This window comes from Salvelinus sp. IW2-2015, unplaced genomic scaffold (genome assembly GCF_002910315.2).
Source record: "Salvelinus sp. IW2-2015 unplaced genomic scaffold, ASM291031v2 Un_scaffold809, whole genome shotgun sequence".
Classification (NCBI taxonomy): Eukaryota; Metazoa; Chordata; class Actinopteri; order Salmoniformes; family Salmonidae; genus Salvelinus; species Salvelinus sp. IW2-2015.
In genome coordinates, this window is record NW_019942619.1 from 282,418 (window position 1) to 302,083 (window position 19,666).

Sequence of the window (19,666 nt, forward strand, 5' to 3'; positions counted from 1 at the left end):
GCCCACATGTTAGATCTATGTATGAAGTCTTACTACTTGTCACGTTCCTGACCTGTTTTCTCTTATTTTTGTATGTGTTTAGTTGGTCAGGGCGTGAGTTGGGGTGGGCATTCTATGTTATGTGTTTCTATGTTTGTTTAAATGGGTTGCCTGATATGGTTCTCAATTAGAGGCAGGTGTTTGACATTTCCTCTGATTGAGAACCATATTAAYGTAGGATGTTCTCACTGTTTGTTTGTGGGTGATTGTATCTCGTGTCTGTATGTGTTACCARACGGGACTGTTTRGTTTGTGTAGRCTGRTCCTGTTCGTGCGTTCTTCTTGTTTATGTAAGTGCTCAAGTTCAGGTCTGTCTACGTCGTTTTGTTGTTTTGTAATTTTTCAAGTATATTTTCGTGTTAGTGTTCGTTTACGTCTTGTTAAATAAATTCATTCATGTCTTCATCACCCGCTGCGCCTTGGTCCAATCTCTCTCCGCAAGACGAACGTTACACTACTTTTCCTCCATGTCATACTTTCCAGTAAACTCCTCTCTCCCATTTAGTTTTTAAGGAATGTTTATAGTGGTGTGACCAATGATGCATATAAACCCTGGATTGTTGATGCTATGAATTGGCTATTGAGAGGCTTTGAAGCCACCGCTCGGCCATATTGGCACTCCCCAGTAGGAGCAGTCCTCCATAGGAATGAATGGAATTCTACAGTATTTAAATTAAATGTTTCAAGGACAAAAGTAAATTTTTTGTCTTAGTGGGGACATTAATGCCTACATTTGTTTTTGCCACATTTATTCCATTYCAGACACCTAAATGCATACTTTTAAATTAAATAGTGTGCGCTAAACATACAAATAAAACATAGAAAAATATATTAAAACATATTCCTTAAAATATATATTCTTTAGATTACTAATGTTAAAAAACTCTTAAGGATCTACAGGATCGGTGTCCCTATACCGGGACGGTTGTTGCTAACATGTGCTAATGTGATTAGAATGACGTTGTAAGTAACAGCAAACTTTCCAGGACATAGACATGTCTTATATGGGCAGAAAACAAAAAGTYTTGTTAATCTAACTGCACTGTTCAATTTACAGTAGCTATTACAGTGAAACAATGCCATGCTATTGCTTGAGTAGAGTGCACAACAACAACAAAAAATCTATCACGGCAACTGGTTTGATACATTCACCTCTGAAGGTAAATAATGTACACGACCGTTCAAAGATTAGGGGTCAGTTAGAAATGTCATGGTTTTTGAAAGATAAGCACATTTTCTGTCCATTAAAATAACATCAAATAGATCAGAAATACAGTGCAGACATGYTTAATAATGTAAATGACTATTGCAGCTGGAAACGGCAGATTTTTTATGGAATATCTACATAGGCATACAGAGGCCCATTATCAGCAACCATCAACGTGTTCCAATGGCACGTTGTGTTAGCTAATCCTGTAACGTCTGCTTCCAACTCACACCCTCAAACACGTAGATCCCCTGAACGCAGCTCACTCTCCAGATCCCAATCACCTGAATTCTAATCACCTGTTCACACACCTGTATGTCATTATCCCACACTATTTAGTTCAGTTCTTTGCACCCCGTCACTGTGAGGTATTGTTTGTTTTGTGACACACGTCTTTCTGAGAGCTGGGTTTCCCGTGATTTACTCCTCCCGTGTATGATAGTTTTTGCCTGCCTCACTAACGACGCCTTTTGCCTATTCCCTGCCTGTACTTTAGCCTATCGGATTTCCTGTTATCTCCTGATATCTACCTGTTGCCTGATCTCCCGGACTACTTTACAAGCCTTTTCCCTGCCTGTACTGTTGCCCTTTTGGACCCCCTGTCCTGTGGTCCTTTGCAATAAACACCTGCTGTGCCCTGCGCTTGAAACCAGCTCTCTGTCTCCCATCATGTTCATTACAAATCCAAGTTTATAATTTTAAAAGGCTAATTGATCATTAGAAAACCCTTTTGCGGGTACCTTTTATTAAAGCTGCTGGCTTGGTTGGGTTGTGTTTCGGAAGATGCACGGCTCTCGACCGTCACCTCTCCCGAGTCCGTACGAGAGTTGTAGCGATGAGACAAGACTGTAACTACCAATTGGATACCATGAAAAAGGGGTATAAATAAATAAACAAATAAGACTTACCCAGAAAGACTCACAGCTGTATTCGCTGCCAAAGGCGATTCAAACATGTATTGAATACTTATCTTGTCACGCCTTGACCTGAGATATCTCTGTTTTCTTTATATTTTGGTTAGGTCAGGGTGTGACTAGGGTGGGTACGTTAGTTTTTGTATTGTCTAGGGTTTTTGTATGTCAAGYGTTGTTGTAGGTCTAGGTGATTTATATGTCTATGGTGGCCTGATATGGTTCCCAATCAGAGGCAGCTGTTTATCGTTGTCTCTGATTGGGGATCATATTTAGGTAGCCATTTTCCCTTTGGTGTTTGTGGGTTCTTGTCTATGTGTAGTTGCCTGTCAGCACTCATTTGTATAGCTTCACGGTTCATTTTGTTATTTTTGTTAGTTTTGTTCAGTGTTCATTCTTATAATAAAGAAGAATGTARGCATACCACGCTGCGCCTTGGTCTCCTCCTTTTGACGGCCGTGACATATCTAGTGTTTTATTTTTTACAAATGTAATGACAATTAAATCAGTTTTAATCCCACAAAAAGGTAAAGGGATGTGAATACTTTCATTGGGTTGGACAGACATTTTCTATAATGAAGGAACAAATGCAAATAATCTTATTACGAGATCAAATAATTGTTTTAGTTGATCATTCTGGTTTATGCATTTTATTTTCTTGTTTCCCAAGATAAGCAACATTTTTCAGATTTGAATGCATTTCAACTCTAGTGAAGCTATTGAGTATTGTGTAGGGCAGTGCTTCCAGGGTTTCATAACTAGTRCTACATACAAGTAGTCACACAAGTTAATGAGAACAACCTCAGTGGCAGCTGGGAATCCTGAAAGAAAGGGATCTTTGGCATGTGGCACTTGACTAACTGCTGCTGAAACTGGGTCATAAGATTCCATTAAACTAAGTAAAAGTGTCAGGGTGAAGTGGTTTTCACTCCTTTGATATGTGTTTCTATACAGTACAGTACAGCAGGCAACATCATTGTATTTCTCCGTATTCCTCAGAAACACGCCAGAGACCTGTGTCTTTTTGTGATCAATAAAGTCCCTGGCTGTCAGAGGAGAACTTCCAAATGCAATATGATTTGAACAGTTCTCAGATATACTTTGACTCTGTGTTTGCCTTAAAGTTTATTGTCAGTGCTTTTTAACAGACCTGTCTTACCAGTGCTATGACACTCTTCTACAGTACCATAAATCCAGCTAATAACCTACCTATCGATTATTAATTATTTGTTACTAACTTGTGGAAGTTGATTATTTTGTAATCAGTGTGTAATTGTAATTAATAAGTGGTGTCTTTAATCTGTTCTAATAATTACTTTAACTAGATAGTAGACCAGTGTTATTAATTAGCATTTATAAAATATGATATGCAACATTCCTGTAATGTTGCATATCAGATTACCAATCATCCATTACATACAGTCATATTTGTTTGTGCCATTYTATATCTATGACACCTATTCATATTGCCTTCAACTATCTTCAACTTCTGCTGCACTCACGACCTGCTGTACTCATATTGAACCAATAAAAAAAAAATTACATTCATGTTAGAAGACAAGCCCAGCTTTTAAAACAACAGAGCATTTTGCTATTCAGATTGGCATAAAAGGGAACAAAGTTTTTTTAGACACGTCACGACTTCTACCGAAGTTGGTCCCTCTCCTTGTTCGGGCGGCGTTCGGCGGTCAAAGTCGCCGACCTTCTAGCCATCGCTGATCTTSTTTTCATTTTCCTTTGGTTTTGTCTTGTCTTGTATCACATCTGGTTTCAATCGCATTCATTACATGTTGTGTATTTAACCCTCTGTTCCCCCTCAWTGTCCTTGTCGGTGATTGTTTGTTTGTAAGCATTGTGCAAGTTATGTTCTGGTGTGCGACGGGTTTTGTACCCACTTGTTTTATTTTGTATATTTTGGTTTTCTGAGTTTTTGAGCACTTATTAAACTGCTCCGTTTATACCAAGTTCAATCTCCTGCGCCTGACTTCCCTGCCACCAGCACGCATCCTTACAGAATCACGGACCCTTCTATGGAGTCAGCAGGAGCAGGTACCCCGGTTATAGAGGTGGAGGAGCGCGTCCGGGAGCACGCAGCAATGATTCACCATCTTGGCACCGCCATGGACCGTGTTGTCCGGACTATGGACCGCTGGGAGAGACAGGGAGTTCTTCCAGCGCCTCCACCAGCACAACCAGGGTCTTCTCTGAGCGCCCCTTTTCCACCTGGTTCCAGTGGGATTCATCTCTCCCTGCCCCAGGAGTATGACGGAGAGGCTGCAGGCTGCTGGGGTTCCTGCTTCAACTGGAGCTATACCTGGCCACCGTCCACCCGGCTCCATCGGGCCGTGAGAGGGTGTCCGCCCTCGTCTCGTGCCTTACCCGGGAAAGCCCTGGAGTGGGCCAAAGCCTTGTGGAGAGAGGGATATGCGGCGTTGGACCAGTTTGAGGAGTTCACCGTTTCCGGGCAGTCTTCGACCATCCGCCCGAGGGTAGAGCGGCGAGTGAGCGCCTCTTCCATCTGAGGCAGGGGATGAGGAGCGCCCAGGAGTTCGCCCTGGAGTTTCGGACCCTGGCTGCCGGCGCGGGATGGAGCAACAGGGCCCTGATCGACCATTATCGTTGCAGTCTGCGCGAGGACGTCCGTCGGGAGTTGGCCTGCAGAGACACCACCCTCACGTTCGACCAGCTGGTGGACCTGTCCATCCGGCTGGACAACCTGCTGGCTACCRGCGGACGTTCAGATCGGGGTCTGTTAGTTCTATTCCCACTCACCCCCTCTCCGATACCCATGGAGCTGGGAGGGGCGGTGCGCAGCTCGTGCACCATCTGTGGCCGCAGAGGTCACACTGCCGGTCGGTGCCYCGTTGGTTCCTCTAGGTATCGAGGCAGCAGGCACGGCGCTCTGGCGTCACCCCAGGTGAGCCGGCACCATTCTCACCCAGAGCCCTCTGTTGCACATATGTTTGTGTCTGTCACTTTTCCAGAGTTTTCCCCGCATTCCCAGCATAAGACGCTCATCGATTCAGGCGCGGCTGGGAATTTTAGCCCCGTTTAGGGATCCCCATCGTTCCCGTGGATGTGCCTTTCCCCGTTCACGCCTTACATAGTCGACCATTAGGGTCAGGGTTGATTAGGGAGGTCACCGCTCCTATGCAGGGGGGTCATACGGAGAGAATTAGTCTCTTCCTTATTGACTCTCCTGCGTTTCKCGTGGTGCTGGGCCTACCCTGGTTAGCTTGTCATAATCCCACTGTTTCTTGGCCACAGAGGGCTCTCACGGGGTGGTCGCGAGAGTGCTCAGGTAGGTGTTTAGGGGTTTCCGTTGGTGCTACTACAGTGGAGAGTCCAGACCAGGTCTCCACCGTGCGCATTCCCCCTGAATATGCCGATTTGGCTCTTGCCTTCTCCAAAAAGAAGGCGACTCAATTACCACCTCATCGACGGGGCGATTGTGCGATAGATCTCCTGGTAGACGCTGCACTTCCCAGGAGTCACGTGTATCCCCTCTCACAGGCGGAGACGGAGGCTATGGGAACATATGTCTCCGAATCCCTGCGTCAGGGGTACATCCGGTCCTCCACTTCACCCGCCTCCTCGAGTTTCTTTTTTGTGAAGAAGGAGGGAGGTCTGCGCCCGTGTATTGACTACCGGGATCTGAATCAGATCACGGTGAGGTATAGTTACCCGCTACCGCTCATAGCCACAGCGATAGAGTCAATGCACGGGGCGCGCATCTTCACAAAACTAGATCGCAGGAGCGCTTACAACCTGGTGCGTATCCGAGAGGGAGACGAGTGGAAGACGGCTTTCAGTACCACCTCTGGGCACTATGAGTACCTCGTCATGCCGTACGGGTTGATGAATGCGCCATCAGTCTTCCAAGCCTTTGTAGATGAGATTTTAAGGGACCTGCACGGGCAGGGTGTAGTGGTGTATATTGATGACATTTTGATATACTCCGCTACACGCGCCGAGCATGTGTCCCTGGTGCGCAGAGTGCTTGGTCGCCTGTTGGAGCATGACCTGTACGTCAAGGCTGAGAAATGCCTGTTCTTCCAACAGTCRGTCTCCTTCCTAGGGTATCACATTTCCACCTCAGGGGTGGAGATGGAGAGTGACCGCATTGCAGCCGTGCGAAATTGGCCAACTCCCACCACGGTAAAGGAGGTGCAGCGGTTCTTAGGGTTTGCCAACTACTACCCGAGGTTTATCCGGGGTTTTGGTCAGGTAGTGGCTCCCATTACCTCACTGCTGAAGGGGGGCCCGGTGCGCTTGCAGTGGACAGCTGAGGCGGACAGGGCTTTTAGTCACCTGAGGGCTCTGTTTACCTCGGCTCCCGTGCTGGCCCATCCGGATCCRTCTTTGGCACTCATAGTGGAGGTGGACGCGTCCGAGGCTGGGATAGGAGCTGTGCTCTCTCAGCGCTCGGGTACGCCACCAAAACTCCGCCCCTGTGCCTTCTTCTCGAAGAAGCTCAGCCCGGCGGAGCAAAACTATGACGTGGGGGACCGGGAGTTGTTGGCTGTCGTCAAGGCTTTGAAGGTGTGGAGACATTGGCTTGAGGGGGCTAGACACCCTTTTCTCATCTGGACTGACCACAGCAATCTGGAGTACATCCGGGCAGCGAGGAGACTGAACCCTCGCCAGGCAAGGTGGGCCATGTTTTTCACCCGTTTTGTGTTTACCCTTTCTTACAGACCAGGCTCCCAGAACGCGAAGGCAGACGRATTGTCCCGGCTGTATGACACAGAGGAGCGGCCTATGGATCCCACTCCCATACTCCCTGCCTCCTGCCTGGTGGCGCCGGTAGTGTGGGWGCTGGACACGGACATTGAGCAGGCGTTACGTGCAGAGCCCGCTCCCGTCCAGTGTCCCGCTGGGCGTCTGTACGTCCCGTCTGCTGTCTGTGACCAGTTGATCTATTGGGCTCACACYTCACCCTCCTCTGGTCATCCTGGGATCGGTCGGACAGTGCTCTGTTTGAGCGGGAGGTACTGGTGGCCTACCTTGGCTAAGGACGTGAGGGTTTATGTTTCCTACTGCTCGGTGTGCACCCAGTGTAAGGCTCCTAGGCACCTGCCCAGAGGTAAGCTACACCCCTTACCCGTTCCACAGCGGCATTGGTGGATGACGGTGGATTTTCTTACTGATCTTCCACTCTCACAAGGTAACACTGCGATCCTGGTCGTTGTGGAGCGTTTCTCTAAGTCCTGTCATCTCCTCCCTCTGCCCGGTCTCCCTATGGCCCTACAGACTGCGGAGGCCTTGTTTACACATGTCTTCTGGCACTACGGGGTGCCTGAGGATATAGTGTCTGATRGGGGTCCCCAGTTCACGTCTAGGGTCTGGAAGGCGTTCATGGAACGTCTGGGGGTCTCGATCAGCCTTACTTCAGGTTTTCACCCCGAGAGTAATGGGCAGGTGGAGAGAGTGAACTAGGATGTGGGTAGGTTTCTACGGTCCTATTGCCAGGACCGGCCGGGGGAGTGGGCGGAGTTCGTGCCCTGGGCCGAGATGGCACAGAACTCGCTTCGCCACTCATCCACTAACATCTCTCCCTTCCAGTGCGTACTGGAGTACCAGCCGGTTCTGGCACCTTGGCATCAGGGTCAGACCGAGGTTCCTGCGGTGGACGACTGGTTCAGGTGCGCGGAGGAGACATGGGAAGCCGTCCGTGTCCACCTTCAGCAGGCCGTGACACGCCAGAAGGTTAATGCAGATCGCCACTGCAGTGAGACCCCGGTGTTTGCACCGGGGGACCGTGTCTGGCTCTCGACCCGAAACCTGCCCCTCCGCCTGCCCTGCCGGAAGCTGTGTCCGCGGTTTGTGGGGCCATTTAAAGTCCTGAGGAGAGTGAACGAGGTTTGTTATAGGTTACAGCTTCCACCCGATTACCGTATTAACCTCTCGTTCCATGTGTCTCTCCTCAAGCCAGTGGTGGTTGGCCCGCTCCAGGAGTCTGAGGTGCGGGAGGTTCCTCCGCCCCCTCTGGACATCGGGGAGCGAGGGGCCTTCAGTATCTTGTGGAGTGGGAGGGGTACGGTCCGGAGGAGAGGTGCTGGGTTCCGGTCGAGGACATGTTGGACCCATCTATGCTGCAGGAGTTCCACCGTCTTCGTCCGGATCGCCCTGCGCCTCGCCCTCCGGGTCGTCCCCGAGGCCGGTGTCGACGCGCCGCTGGAGCCGCGCGTCAGGGGGGGGGGGGGTACTGTCACGACTTCCGCCGAAGTTGGTCCCTCTCCTTGTTCGTGCGGCGTTCGGRGGTCGASGTCYCCGACCTTCTAGCCATCGCTGATCTTCTTTTCATTTTCCTTTGGTTTTGTCTTGTCTTGTATCACACCTGGTTTCAATCCCATTCATTACATGTTGTGTATTTAAACCTCTGTTCCCCCTCATTGTCCTTGTCGGTGATTGTTTGTTTGTAAGCGTTGTGCAAGTTATGTTCTGGTGTGTGAATTTCTAACCATTCAGTGTAGTTTATTGTTGGACGTCTCTGTGCTTTGCACATGTTCTGTGGTGAAATAGTGTGTTATAGTGTTTTCATATAGGCCTACACAGTCATTCTATTTTCTCATATGTTCTCTGTCTGTGTAGAATACAGATTATTTCAGGAGTTTTAAATTGCCCCACCCTACAGTAGCTCTACACCGTAACAAATTGCTGTTCATTTACAGCCACAATTTTACAGTTAGCTACTAGAATTCTATAGTACTGTAAAGAGCAATGCACTATGGGGGCTCAATGGCATTCCACTACACTACTGTAAAATTAACATTTTGCAGGAAAGTACTTTATTACCAGGTTTACTTTAATTTTACTGCAMTATGTTGTAAATTATGGTGCATTGTGTGAACTTGTTGTGGGTTTGGAAAGAATCTCTGGCTCATTAACATATTTTGATCTGTGCCTTGTATTTGCTGCACCCGTGAGTGAGAATGCAGTACGCCACAGACTACAGTACCATACTGTATTTTAGGAATCTAAAACCCTTGTCCTGTAAATATACAGTTACTTGCTGGCAACTCTTCTGCCAGTAATTTACTGTAATTCAGTACCACTCCGGAGAAACAGTACCAAACCGTATTTTTTAAGCGCTAAAAACATTTTGAACTGTAGTGGGTGCATGTTATAGTTGTTTCTAGCTCATTAACATATTTTATGATGTGTCTTGTAAGAGGCTATTTTTAAAGTGTAAGAGGCTATTTTTAAAGCTTAAAGTGCAAGTAATATAAAACACCAAATATAATTTGATATGCCTTAATAATATCATTGCATATTCCCTGTTAGCAATTGGAGAATTGTTTTTCAAGTTTTTCAAGTTACCATGAATATCTCAGTAATGTATTGGCACTATCCAGAGATATATATTTTTTATATATTTTTCTCCCCAATTTTGTGATATCCAATTACGATCTTGTCTCATCACTGCAACTCCCCAATCATGCGTCCTCTGAAACATGACCCGCCAAACCGCGCTCCTTAACACCCGCCTGCTTAACCCAGAAGCCAGCCGCACCAATGTGTTAGCGGTAACACTATTCAACTGACGACCGAAGTCAGCCTGCAGGCACCCAGCCCGCCACAAGGAGTCGTAAGAGAGCGATGAGCCAAGTAAAGCCCCCCCGGCCAAACCCTCCCCTAACCCGGAATATTGTGCGCCGCTCTATGGGACTCCTGGTCACGACACAGCCTGAGATCGAACCCGGGTCTGTAGTGATGCCTCAAGCACTGCGATGCAGTGCCTTAGACCGCTACGCCACTCAGGATTATTTTGAAGACCAATGTATCTTTAAAAAACTCTGGCAATTTGCGAATGTTTAGAAAGACACCATTAGGTTACCTCCCTTTAGGGTAGCTATGGGTTTCAATAATACATTTGCTCAAGTGCCTCTTTCACCTTGGAACCAAATGAGGTTATCTATACAACATATTCTTAGGTCATCATAGCCTGTCATGTCGTACGCTCTGGGAATCAAGAAGTGTTTATTAAGAAATGGACAAGAGGGCTGATGTGATGAGGGAGTGCACCACACCACTGATCAAGCATCAGGGAGAATTCCCACATCAAAGCACCTCCAGTCTTTGAATGTGTGCCAGAGCCCAAGGTAATCAACATAAGAAGGTAATGCTGGCTGAAGTAATTACCGGCTTTCTGAAGAACAGTTTGTAGTGGCGACCTTCAGCAATCAGGACACTTTGGAACGGTGACTGGTCCTTCAGAGTGGGAGGTAGTGTAGTTTGTCTGATGAAGATAGGATCTCTTAGTCATTCACAAATTCAATATAGCACACTACTAAATGTCCAACTGCTTTGTCAACCACACTGTGAGGAGGTTTAGCTCACATTTCTGATGATCATATCTTCATAAACCAGAATCCTATCTGGTGTGTTTGCATTGTTGCGTAATGATTGATTAACATCACAGTTAGTCACACACTAATACATACATTCCAAGTTAGGATGCAACCCCTGTATGTCATTGAAGACCACGAATACGGTTCACACATCATTCAAATTTGTAGTATCTTATTTATAATGTAAACCAAAACCAGCAATATGATTCATCATAGCTTCATGGTGTAAATCCCAGTGGGTGGATGCAGTCTGATAGGCTGGCTGGCATGCAACAGGGACATCTCCCTCCCAACCTCCCAAATGCTTGAGGGAGGAAGTCAATGAAAACATGCTGATGAGATTGAATTTATCAACAGGCAGCTGTGGGCTAGAAATGATTCTTGTAAACCCCACATGCTTCACTTGATATCTCCATCATACCCACTGTACTATTTGTAATTATTGCTTTCACTTTCTCCTTTCAGACCTACAATAATATTTGACCTGATTTTTTTGTTAATTTTTTTTCCTCAGGAAGAAGAGTTGAGGAAAAGTGGAGAGGCCAAGTATGCCCATTTGAGTAACGATCTCCATGTTTTAATTGAAGTCTTCGCTCCACCTGGAGAGGCCTATTCCCGCATGAGCCATGCCTTGGAGGAGATTAAGAAATTCCTAGTTCCAGTAAGTTCGTTTAAACCATTTKATTTACTCAAATTCCTCCAGGGTAATTGTGAGTTGTACATTCAGATGGGTCTATGCACTTCTGCTCTTGTGGATTCCTCTACTGGGGCTTTTTTTGCACTCTCAGATGTAATTGAAAGTTTACAGGGTTAAGCAAGTGAGGAAAACAGCTCCAGACAGACTGAGGTTGGATGTTGGACATTGACACGTTTTGGCACAACCCCAAATTAAATATCTCAATAATGAAAATGAAGTAGTTTTTTCACATAACTTGCTATATTTTCTGGCAGGTTGCTATAGTATTTTTTTTAAATATTACAACGCAAATAAAGCTTTTCCTTTGCTCTGCCCCCCTCCCCACTTCCCTCCACCCATTCCCATCTAGCTAACAAGTTAGTTAATTTATTCCACAATTAACAAGTTCAGTATGGAGCCACTTGCAAGGCTCTGCCGACTTTGAGCCTACAGCAGTTAACGGTAATTAATGTGCGTACTGTGTAGGCATGCTCAGCTGAGGCTGTAAATATTAATACATCTTTGCAGTGTCTGCCAATCCCTCTGGTAGAAGGGCTGGATGAGAGTTTCCTCATGGCATTTCTTGTGCTTCCCCCCTCCTTTCCTTAGGGTTTACATCACAGAATCTTAGCTTTGTTGGAGGGCCAGAGGTCTGCTTCAGCTTCGGCAGCTGCACTGATCAGGTCATTGTACCCCCCAGCTCAGTCCAGACAATATATATTTAATATCTCTACTTTGTTCATAGTGGCCACCAGACTAGAATGTCAAGTAGAAGGACACCTGTGTGTACCCCTCAAGTATTATTGCGTTGGTAAGGTTTGAATGTACTTCTACTTTTGGGATTTGTTTTTTGCCCGCCATGCCGTTTGTCTCATTTCATGGAGACTCATTTCCAGAGCCTGATGATAAACTCACCTAAATGCAACTGAGTTGGAGGAGGAGGATTTTTTGTTTGAGGTATTTATCTTTCTTTCAAATTAAGTATGGAGGAGGACCAAAGTAGCCAATCCGACGCTTGGCATTTTCCTTGGCATGCCCACTCACTACAGCCTACCAAAGCATGAGATCCTGTTAGTCTCTATATTCATCTGTCAGTTTAGAATCAATGGACTTCTTCCAAAACTCGCCTTGCAAGCAAACAAAATGCCATGGTAGTCAGACAATGTGTAATCTGGTTCAGAGGGTTTTCCCTAAAAGGGGCAGGCAACATTTGTGAAAAGACAATTCATTAGGTACAGTGCATTCGGAAAGTATTCAGACCCCTTGAGTTTTTCCACATTTTGTCATGTTACAGCCTTCCTCATCAATCTCCACACAGTACCCCATAATGACAAAGCAAAAACAAGTTTTGAGAAATGTTTCCAAATGTATAAAAAAACAAAACAGAAATACCTGATTTACATAAGTATTATGGCCCTTATGACACTCGTTATGAGACTCGATATTGAGCTCAGGCACATCCTGTTTCCATTGGTCATCCTTGAGATGTTTCTACAACTTGATTGGAGTCCACCTGTTGGTAAATTCAATTGATTGGACATGATTTGGAAAGAAACATACCTGTCTATATAAGGTCCCACAGTTGACAATGCATGTCAAAGCAAAAACCAAGCCATGAGGTCGAAGGAATTGACAGGATTGTGTCGAGGACCCGGGTTCCTCTGTGGAGATGGAAGAAACTTCCAGAAGGACAACCATCTCTGCAGCCCTCCGCCAATCAAGCCGTTATGGTAGAGTGGCTAGACAGAAGCCCCTCCTCAGGAAAAGGCACATGACAGCCCGCTTGGAGTTTGCCAAAAGGCACCTAAASACTCTTAAACCATGAGAAACAAGATTCTCTGGTCTGATGAAACTAAGATGAAGACTTTGGCCTGAATGCCAAGCGTCACGTCTGGAGGAAACCTTGCACCATCCCTACGGTGACGTATGGTGGTGGCAACATCATGCTGTGGGGATGTTTTTCAGCGGCAGGGACTGGGAGACTAGTCAGGATCGAGGCAAAGATGAATGGAGCAAAATATAGAGAGATCCTTGATGAAAACCTGCTCCAGAGCGCTCGGGACCTCAGACTGGGGCGAAGGTTCACCTTCCAACAGGCCAATGACCCTAAGTAGACACCCAAAACAATGCAGCAGTGGCTTCGGGACAAGTCTCTGAATGTCCTTGAGTGGCCCAGCTAGAGCCCAGACTTGAACCCGATGAAACGTCTCTGGAGAGACCTGAAAAAAGCTGTGCAGCAACGCTCCCCATCAAACCTGACAGAGCTTGAGAGGATCTGCAGAGAAGAATGGGAGAATGGGAGAATAAAAAATGTAATTCATTTTAGAATAAGGCTGTAACTTAACAAAATGTGGAAGAGGTCAAGGGGTCTGAATACTTTCCGAATACACTGTATTTTTTATTTATTTTATTTTATTTCACCTTTATTTAACCAGGTAAGCTAGTTGAAAACAAGTTCTCATTTACAACTGCGACCTGGCTAAGATAAAGCAAAGCAGTGCGACAAAAACAACAACACAGAGTTACACATGGAATAAACAAGCGTACAGTCAATAACACAATAGAATAAAAAAAAGTCTATATACAGTGTGTGCAAATGGCGTGAGGAGGTAAGGCAATAAATAGGCCATAGTAGCGAAGTAATTACAGTTTAGCAAATTAACACGAGTGATAGATGAGCAGATGATGATGTGCAAGTAGAAATACTGGTTTGCAAAAGAGCAGAAAAGTAAATAAAAACAATATGGGGATGAGGTATGTAGATTGGGTGGGCTATTTACAGATGGACTATGTACAGCTGCAGTGATCGGTTAGCTGCTCAGGTAGCTGATGTTTAAAGTTAGTTAGGGAAATATAAGTCTCCAGCTTCAGCGATTTTTGCAATTAAGTCATTGGCAGCAGAGAACTGGAAGGAAAGGCGGCCAAATAGGTGTTGGCTTTGGGGATGACCAGTGAGATATACCTGCTGGAGCACGTGCTATGGGTGGGTGTTGTTATCGTGACCAGTGAGCTGAGATAAGGCGGAGCTTTACCTAGCATAGACTTATAGATGACCTGGAGCCAGTGGGTCTGGCGACGAATATGTAGCGAGGGCCAACCAACTAGAGCATACAGGTCGCAGTGGTGGGTGGTATAAGGGGCTTTGGTGACAAAACGGATGGCACTGCTTATTTGTACGGGTCCAGGTTTTGCAGCTCTTTCAGAACATCTGCTATCTGGATTTGGGTGAAGGAGAAGCTGGGGAGGCTTGGGCAAGTAGCTGCGGGGGGTGCGGAGCTGTTGGCCGGGTTGTGGTAGCCAGGAGGAAAGCATGGCCAGCCGTAGAGAAATGCTAATTGAAATTCTCGATTATCTTGGATTTATTGGTGGTTACCTAGCCTCAGTTTATTGGTGGTTACCTGTTACCTAGCCTCAGTGCAGTGGGCAGCTGGGAGGAGGTGCTCTTATTGTCCATTGACTTTATAGTGTCCCAAAACTGTTTGGAGTTAGAGCTACAGGATGCAAATTTCTGTTTGAAAAATCTAGCCTTTGCTTTCCTGACTGACTGCGTGTATTGGTTACTGACTTCCCTGAAAAGTTGCATATTGCGGGGACTATTCGATGCTAGTGCAGTCCGCCACAGGATGTTTTTCTGCTGGTCGAGGGCAGTCAAATCTGGAGTGAACCAAGGGCTATATCTGTTCTTAGTTCTACATTTTTTGAAAGGGGTATGCTTATTTAAGATGGTAAGGAAATTACTTTTAAAGAACGACCAGGCATCCTCGACTGACGGGATGAGGTCTATATCCTTACAGGATACCCGGGCCAGGTCGATTAGAAAGGCCTGCTCGCAGAAGGGTTTTAGGGAGCGTTTGACAGTGATGAGGGGTGGTCGTTTGACCGCGGACCCATAGCGGATGCAGGCAATGAGGCAGATGATGATTGAAAACAGAAGAGGTGTATTTGGAGGGCAAGTTGGTTAGGATGATATCTATGAGAGTGCCCATTGTTTACGGATTTAGGGTTGTACATGGTGGGTTCCTTGATAAATTGTGGGAGATTGAGGGTATCTAGCTTAGATTGTAGGACTGCCGGGGTGTTAAGCATATCCCAGTTTAGGTCACCTAACAGAACGAATTCTGAAGATAGCTGGGGGCAATCAATTCACATATGGTATCCAGGGCACAGCTGGGAGCTGATGGGGGTCTATAACAGGCGGCAACAGTGAGAGACTTATTTCTGGAGAGATTCATTTTTAGAATTAGAAGCTCGAACTGTTTGGGCATAGACCTGGAAAGTATGACAGAACATTGCAGGCTATCTCTGCAGTAGATTGCAACTCCTCCTCCTTTGGTAGTTCTATCTGGACGGAAAATGTTGTAGTTGGGGATGGAAATCTCAGAATTTTTGGTGGCCTTCCTTAGCCAGGATTCAGACACGGCAAGGACATCAGGGTTGGCGGAGTGTGCTAAAGCAGTGAGTAAAACAAACTTAGGAAGGAGGCTTCTGATGTTAACATGCATGAAACCAAGGCTTTTTCGGTTACAGAAGTCAACAAATGAGAGTGCCAGGGGACACGCAGGGCCTGGTTTAACTTACACATCACCCGAGGAATAGAGGAGGAGTAGGATGAGGGTACGACTAAAGGCTATCAAAACTGGTCGTCTAGTGCGTTGGGGACAGAGAATAAAAGGAGCAGATTTCTGGGCGTGGTAGAATAGATTCAGGGCATAATGTACAGACAGGGGTATGGTGGGGTGCGGGTACAGTGGAGGTAAACCCAGGCACCGAGTGATGATAAGAGAGGTTGCATCTCTGGACGGGCTAGTTATGCTGGATGAGGTCACCACGTGTGGGAGGTGGGACAAAGGAGGTATCTGAGGCATGTTGAGTGGGACTAGGGGCTCCACAGTAAACTAAGACAATAATAATGTGTTGATTGGGAGAGCTAGCTAAGGCAACAATGGGTAAGACAACAACAGCTAATCATCTATGACAACAACAACAGGTAAAATGGCGATGAATGGGCAGAGAGGGTCGGTTAACTACACACTGAGTTGGGGCCGACAGATAAACAAAAAATAAAATGGAGTACCGTGATTAATGAACAGTCCAGCAGGCATCAGCTATGTAGCCAAGTGATCATAGGGTCCAGTGAACAGCAATAGATGGAACAGGGAAGCCGCGGGGTAGTCGTTACTACGCTAGCACGCGGGAGACACTGCGTTTATGATGGGCTCAAATTGTATGTGAGGAGTTGGGACTTGGATCACGTACTGTCACTTGGTACCAGAAGAGTAGTGATTCATGCAGCACAATGTGTAGACACATTAGACACGCTCTCACTTGCTAACGCAGACCCATTGAGGGTGCTGTACGCCACAACCCACAAATCCCCCAATGTACTGTAAGAACGCTCTAGTTATGTATTTCACTGCAATGTCTGGCTCCCCTTACATTATACAATAATATTACCACCACTATTGTCTAAAAGTGAAACAATTCATGTGAAATCTTCTGAAAATTGTTTTGATGATATTGTATATCAGGTATTTTGGTAATCTTATTATAATGGCACATTTAACCTCTCTTTCTTTCTGCCAGTGTTTCATTATCTTCTCTGGAAATAGTTCACAACCGAAGCTCAATCACTGTGTTTTGTCTCCAAGTTGTTGCCTCCTGGTTCAGTTACAAGCATTTTACTACTCAGTTTTCATTCAGAGGCTAATTAGCCTAGCCTGGCCACCCAACGGCCTCCATAATGATCTCATCAGGCTAGCCATTACATCTATTCATCTCGGAATGCATTTATTTTGCAATCCAATTTGAGCCCATCAAGTTTTGACTATGGGGAAACTTGGTGCAATCAAGTGATTTCATTTGAAGCAATTCAAGGCATTGCTTCCTTTTCACAGATCAAATTATTTAGGAACAGGCTTGATTGCATTTACTTCACGTCTGGATGTCCTCAAGTCACTAGTCAATATGTTTTGGACATTATACACAAAACGCATGACTGATGGAACGGGAAAGGCATGAATGAGTGAATATTGTTGACATCATTAGGGTGATGTTAGCCTTTCATTTTCAGTGTCCTTAAGAAGATGTGTATAAGAGACAGTCATTAGGGTGATGTTAGCCTTTCATTTTCAGTGTCCTTAAGAGTAGCCAATGGCTACATGGCATGACGTCTGTACTGTTCACAATCAAGTGACCAAAACAAGTTATATGTCTTAGCTTTTACTAAAGTATGACAATTATGTACTTTTTACATCACAGGCATTACACCTGGGAGGAAAACACTTCAATATGCTCAACTTACCCCATTGCCATTGGCTCAACTCAAAAAAAAATTATTTTTTTATTTTAATTTACCCCCTTTTCTTCATGGTATCCAATCGCTAGTAATTACTATCTTGTCTCATCGCTACAACTCCCGTACGGGCTCGGGAGAGACGAAGGTCGAAAGCCATGCATCCTCCGAAGCACAACCCAACCAAGCCGCACTGCTTCTTAACACAGCGCGCCTCCAACCCGGAAGCCAGCCGCACCAATGTGTCGGAGGAAACACCGTGCACCTGACCCCCTTGGTTAGCGCGCACTGCACCCGGCCCGCCACAGGAGTCACTGGAGCGCAATGAGACAAGGATATCCCTACCGGCCAAACCCTCCCTAACCCGGACGACGCTAGGCCAATTGTGCGTCACCCCACAGACCTCCCGGTCGCGGCCGGCTGCGACAGAGCCTGGGCGCGAACCCAGAGACTCTGGTGGCGCAGCTAGCGCTGCGATGCAGTGCCCTAGACCACTGCGCCACCCGGGAGGCCCTCAACTCAAACATTTTGACTATATTAACCCACACAGCTACAAGGATGCACTTTCATGCTAGGTTTATGACTTCATATTGAAGCTTATAGAGACCCCAACTGATGTATAGAACAATCTTAAAATTATTTTGGTTTAGATACAAGCATCATGAAACCTCTAACACAATAAATTAATTTGTTGGACCTAATTTACCACTTTTTCCATGTGGTGTCTTCCTTCACAAACTCCATGAAATTATGATCTCTTCCTAAATATTTGATACATTTATTAATTGTGTGTATGGTTTCCTAGGAACAACCTATCCCACTCTCCCCTACAGCTATTTGTAGACTTTAGTTGTTTGTTTTTCTCAAAGCCTCTGTCAACACCCAACTTTCACAAGCCCAATCAGATTTGTTGCACTTTGGTTAAGCTACACACTTCCAATTACGAGAGATGCTAGACGTTCCTTCACACCAAGACGTTTCTTAAGGCCATTTGTTTATATATACTATGAATCAACGGGCGTGCTTGTGAGCAATGCCTTTAAACAGTTTAACAATCACAAGGCCGTAGGGCCAGACGGATTACCAGGACGCGTACTCAGAGCATAAGCCGATAAGCTGGCAAGAGGCTTCACTGACATTTTCAACCTCTCCCTGACCCAGTCTGTAATGCCTATATGTTTCAAGCAGACCACCAAAGTCCCTGTGCCAAGGTAACCTGTCTAAATGACTATCCTCCTGTAGCACTCACATCTGTAGCCGTGAAATACTTTGAAAGGCCAGTCATGGCTCAGGTCCCTCAGTCGAGCAGTTAAGCCTACTAGAAAGTGTGTGCCCTCAGGCCTGGAGGGAAGCAAAAGTAATTCCGCTACCTAAGAATAGTAAAGCCCCCTTTACTGGCTGAACTAGCTGACAAATCAGCCTGTTACCAGCCCTTAGGAAACTTTTGGAGAAAGTTGTGTTTGTCCAGATACAATGCTATTTTACTAGTAAACAAACAGACTTCAGGATTCGGGGAAAGGACCAACTTCACCGAAGGGGTAGGTCCCATGTGGATAGCCATTCCCTCTGTCCAATGCGATAGAGAGGAGCTGGAGTCCGACGGCGATCCACTTGTCGAAGATACCTGGAGTTGATCTTAAGGAGTGCTGCCCGAGCACTTCTCCAGGTACGCCGACAGCAGTGGACGAACATCTGGGCCAAGGGTATGTTGACTTCCTGCTCTTGTTCTGGGAAGAGCGGAGGCTGATACCCCATGGAGCACTCGAAAGGGGAGAGTCCCGTGGCCGAACAGGGTTCCGGGCATACTCCACCCAGACCAGTTGTCGGCTCCAGGTAGTGGGGTTGGTCGAGACGAGGCATCTTAAGGTTGTTTCCAGGTCGTGGTTTGCTCGCTGCGACTGGCCGTTGGATTGGGGATGGAATCTGGAGGACATGGCTGGCTGAGGACCCAATAAGGATGCAGAACGCCTTCCAAAACCCGAGACGAGAACTGAGGACCCGGGTCGGAAGCCATGTCCACCGGGAGTCCATGGATCCGGAAGACGTGCTGCACCATGAGCTGGGCTGTCTCTTTGGCAGACGGTAGTTTGGGGAGAGGGATTAAATGAGCAGCGTTGGAAAACCGATCCACTACCGTCAGAATGACGGTGTTGCCGTCAGACGGAGGGAGCCCAGTGACAAAGTCCA

At 46.3% G+C, this 19,666-nt stretch overlaps 1 protein-coding gene across 1 annotated transcript in view; it reads left to right on the plus strand.

The window, feature by feature from the left end:
* Positions 1 to 19,666, plus strand: part of LOC112068974 (KH domain-containing, RNA-binding, signal transduction-associated protein 2) — a 114,289-nt gene that overhangs the window by 67,131 nt on the left and 27,492 nt on the right. Inside the window, exon 4 of the mRNA XM_024136221.2 lies at positions 11,026 to 11,172. Within this exon, the coding sequence (XP_023991989.1) occupies positions 11,026 to 11,172 (147 nt within the window). The remainder of the gene's footprint in view (positions 1 to 11,025; positions 11,173 to 19,666) is intronic.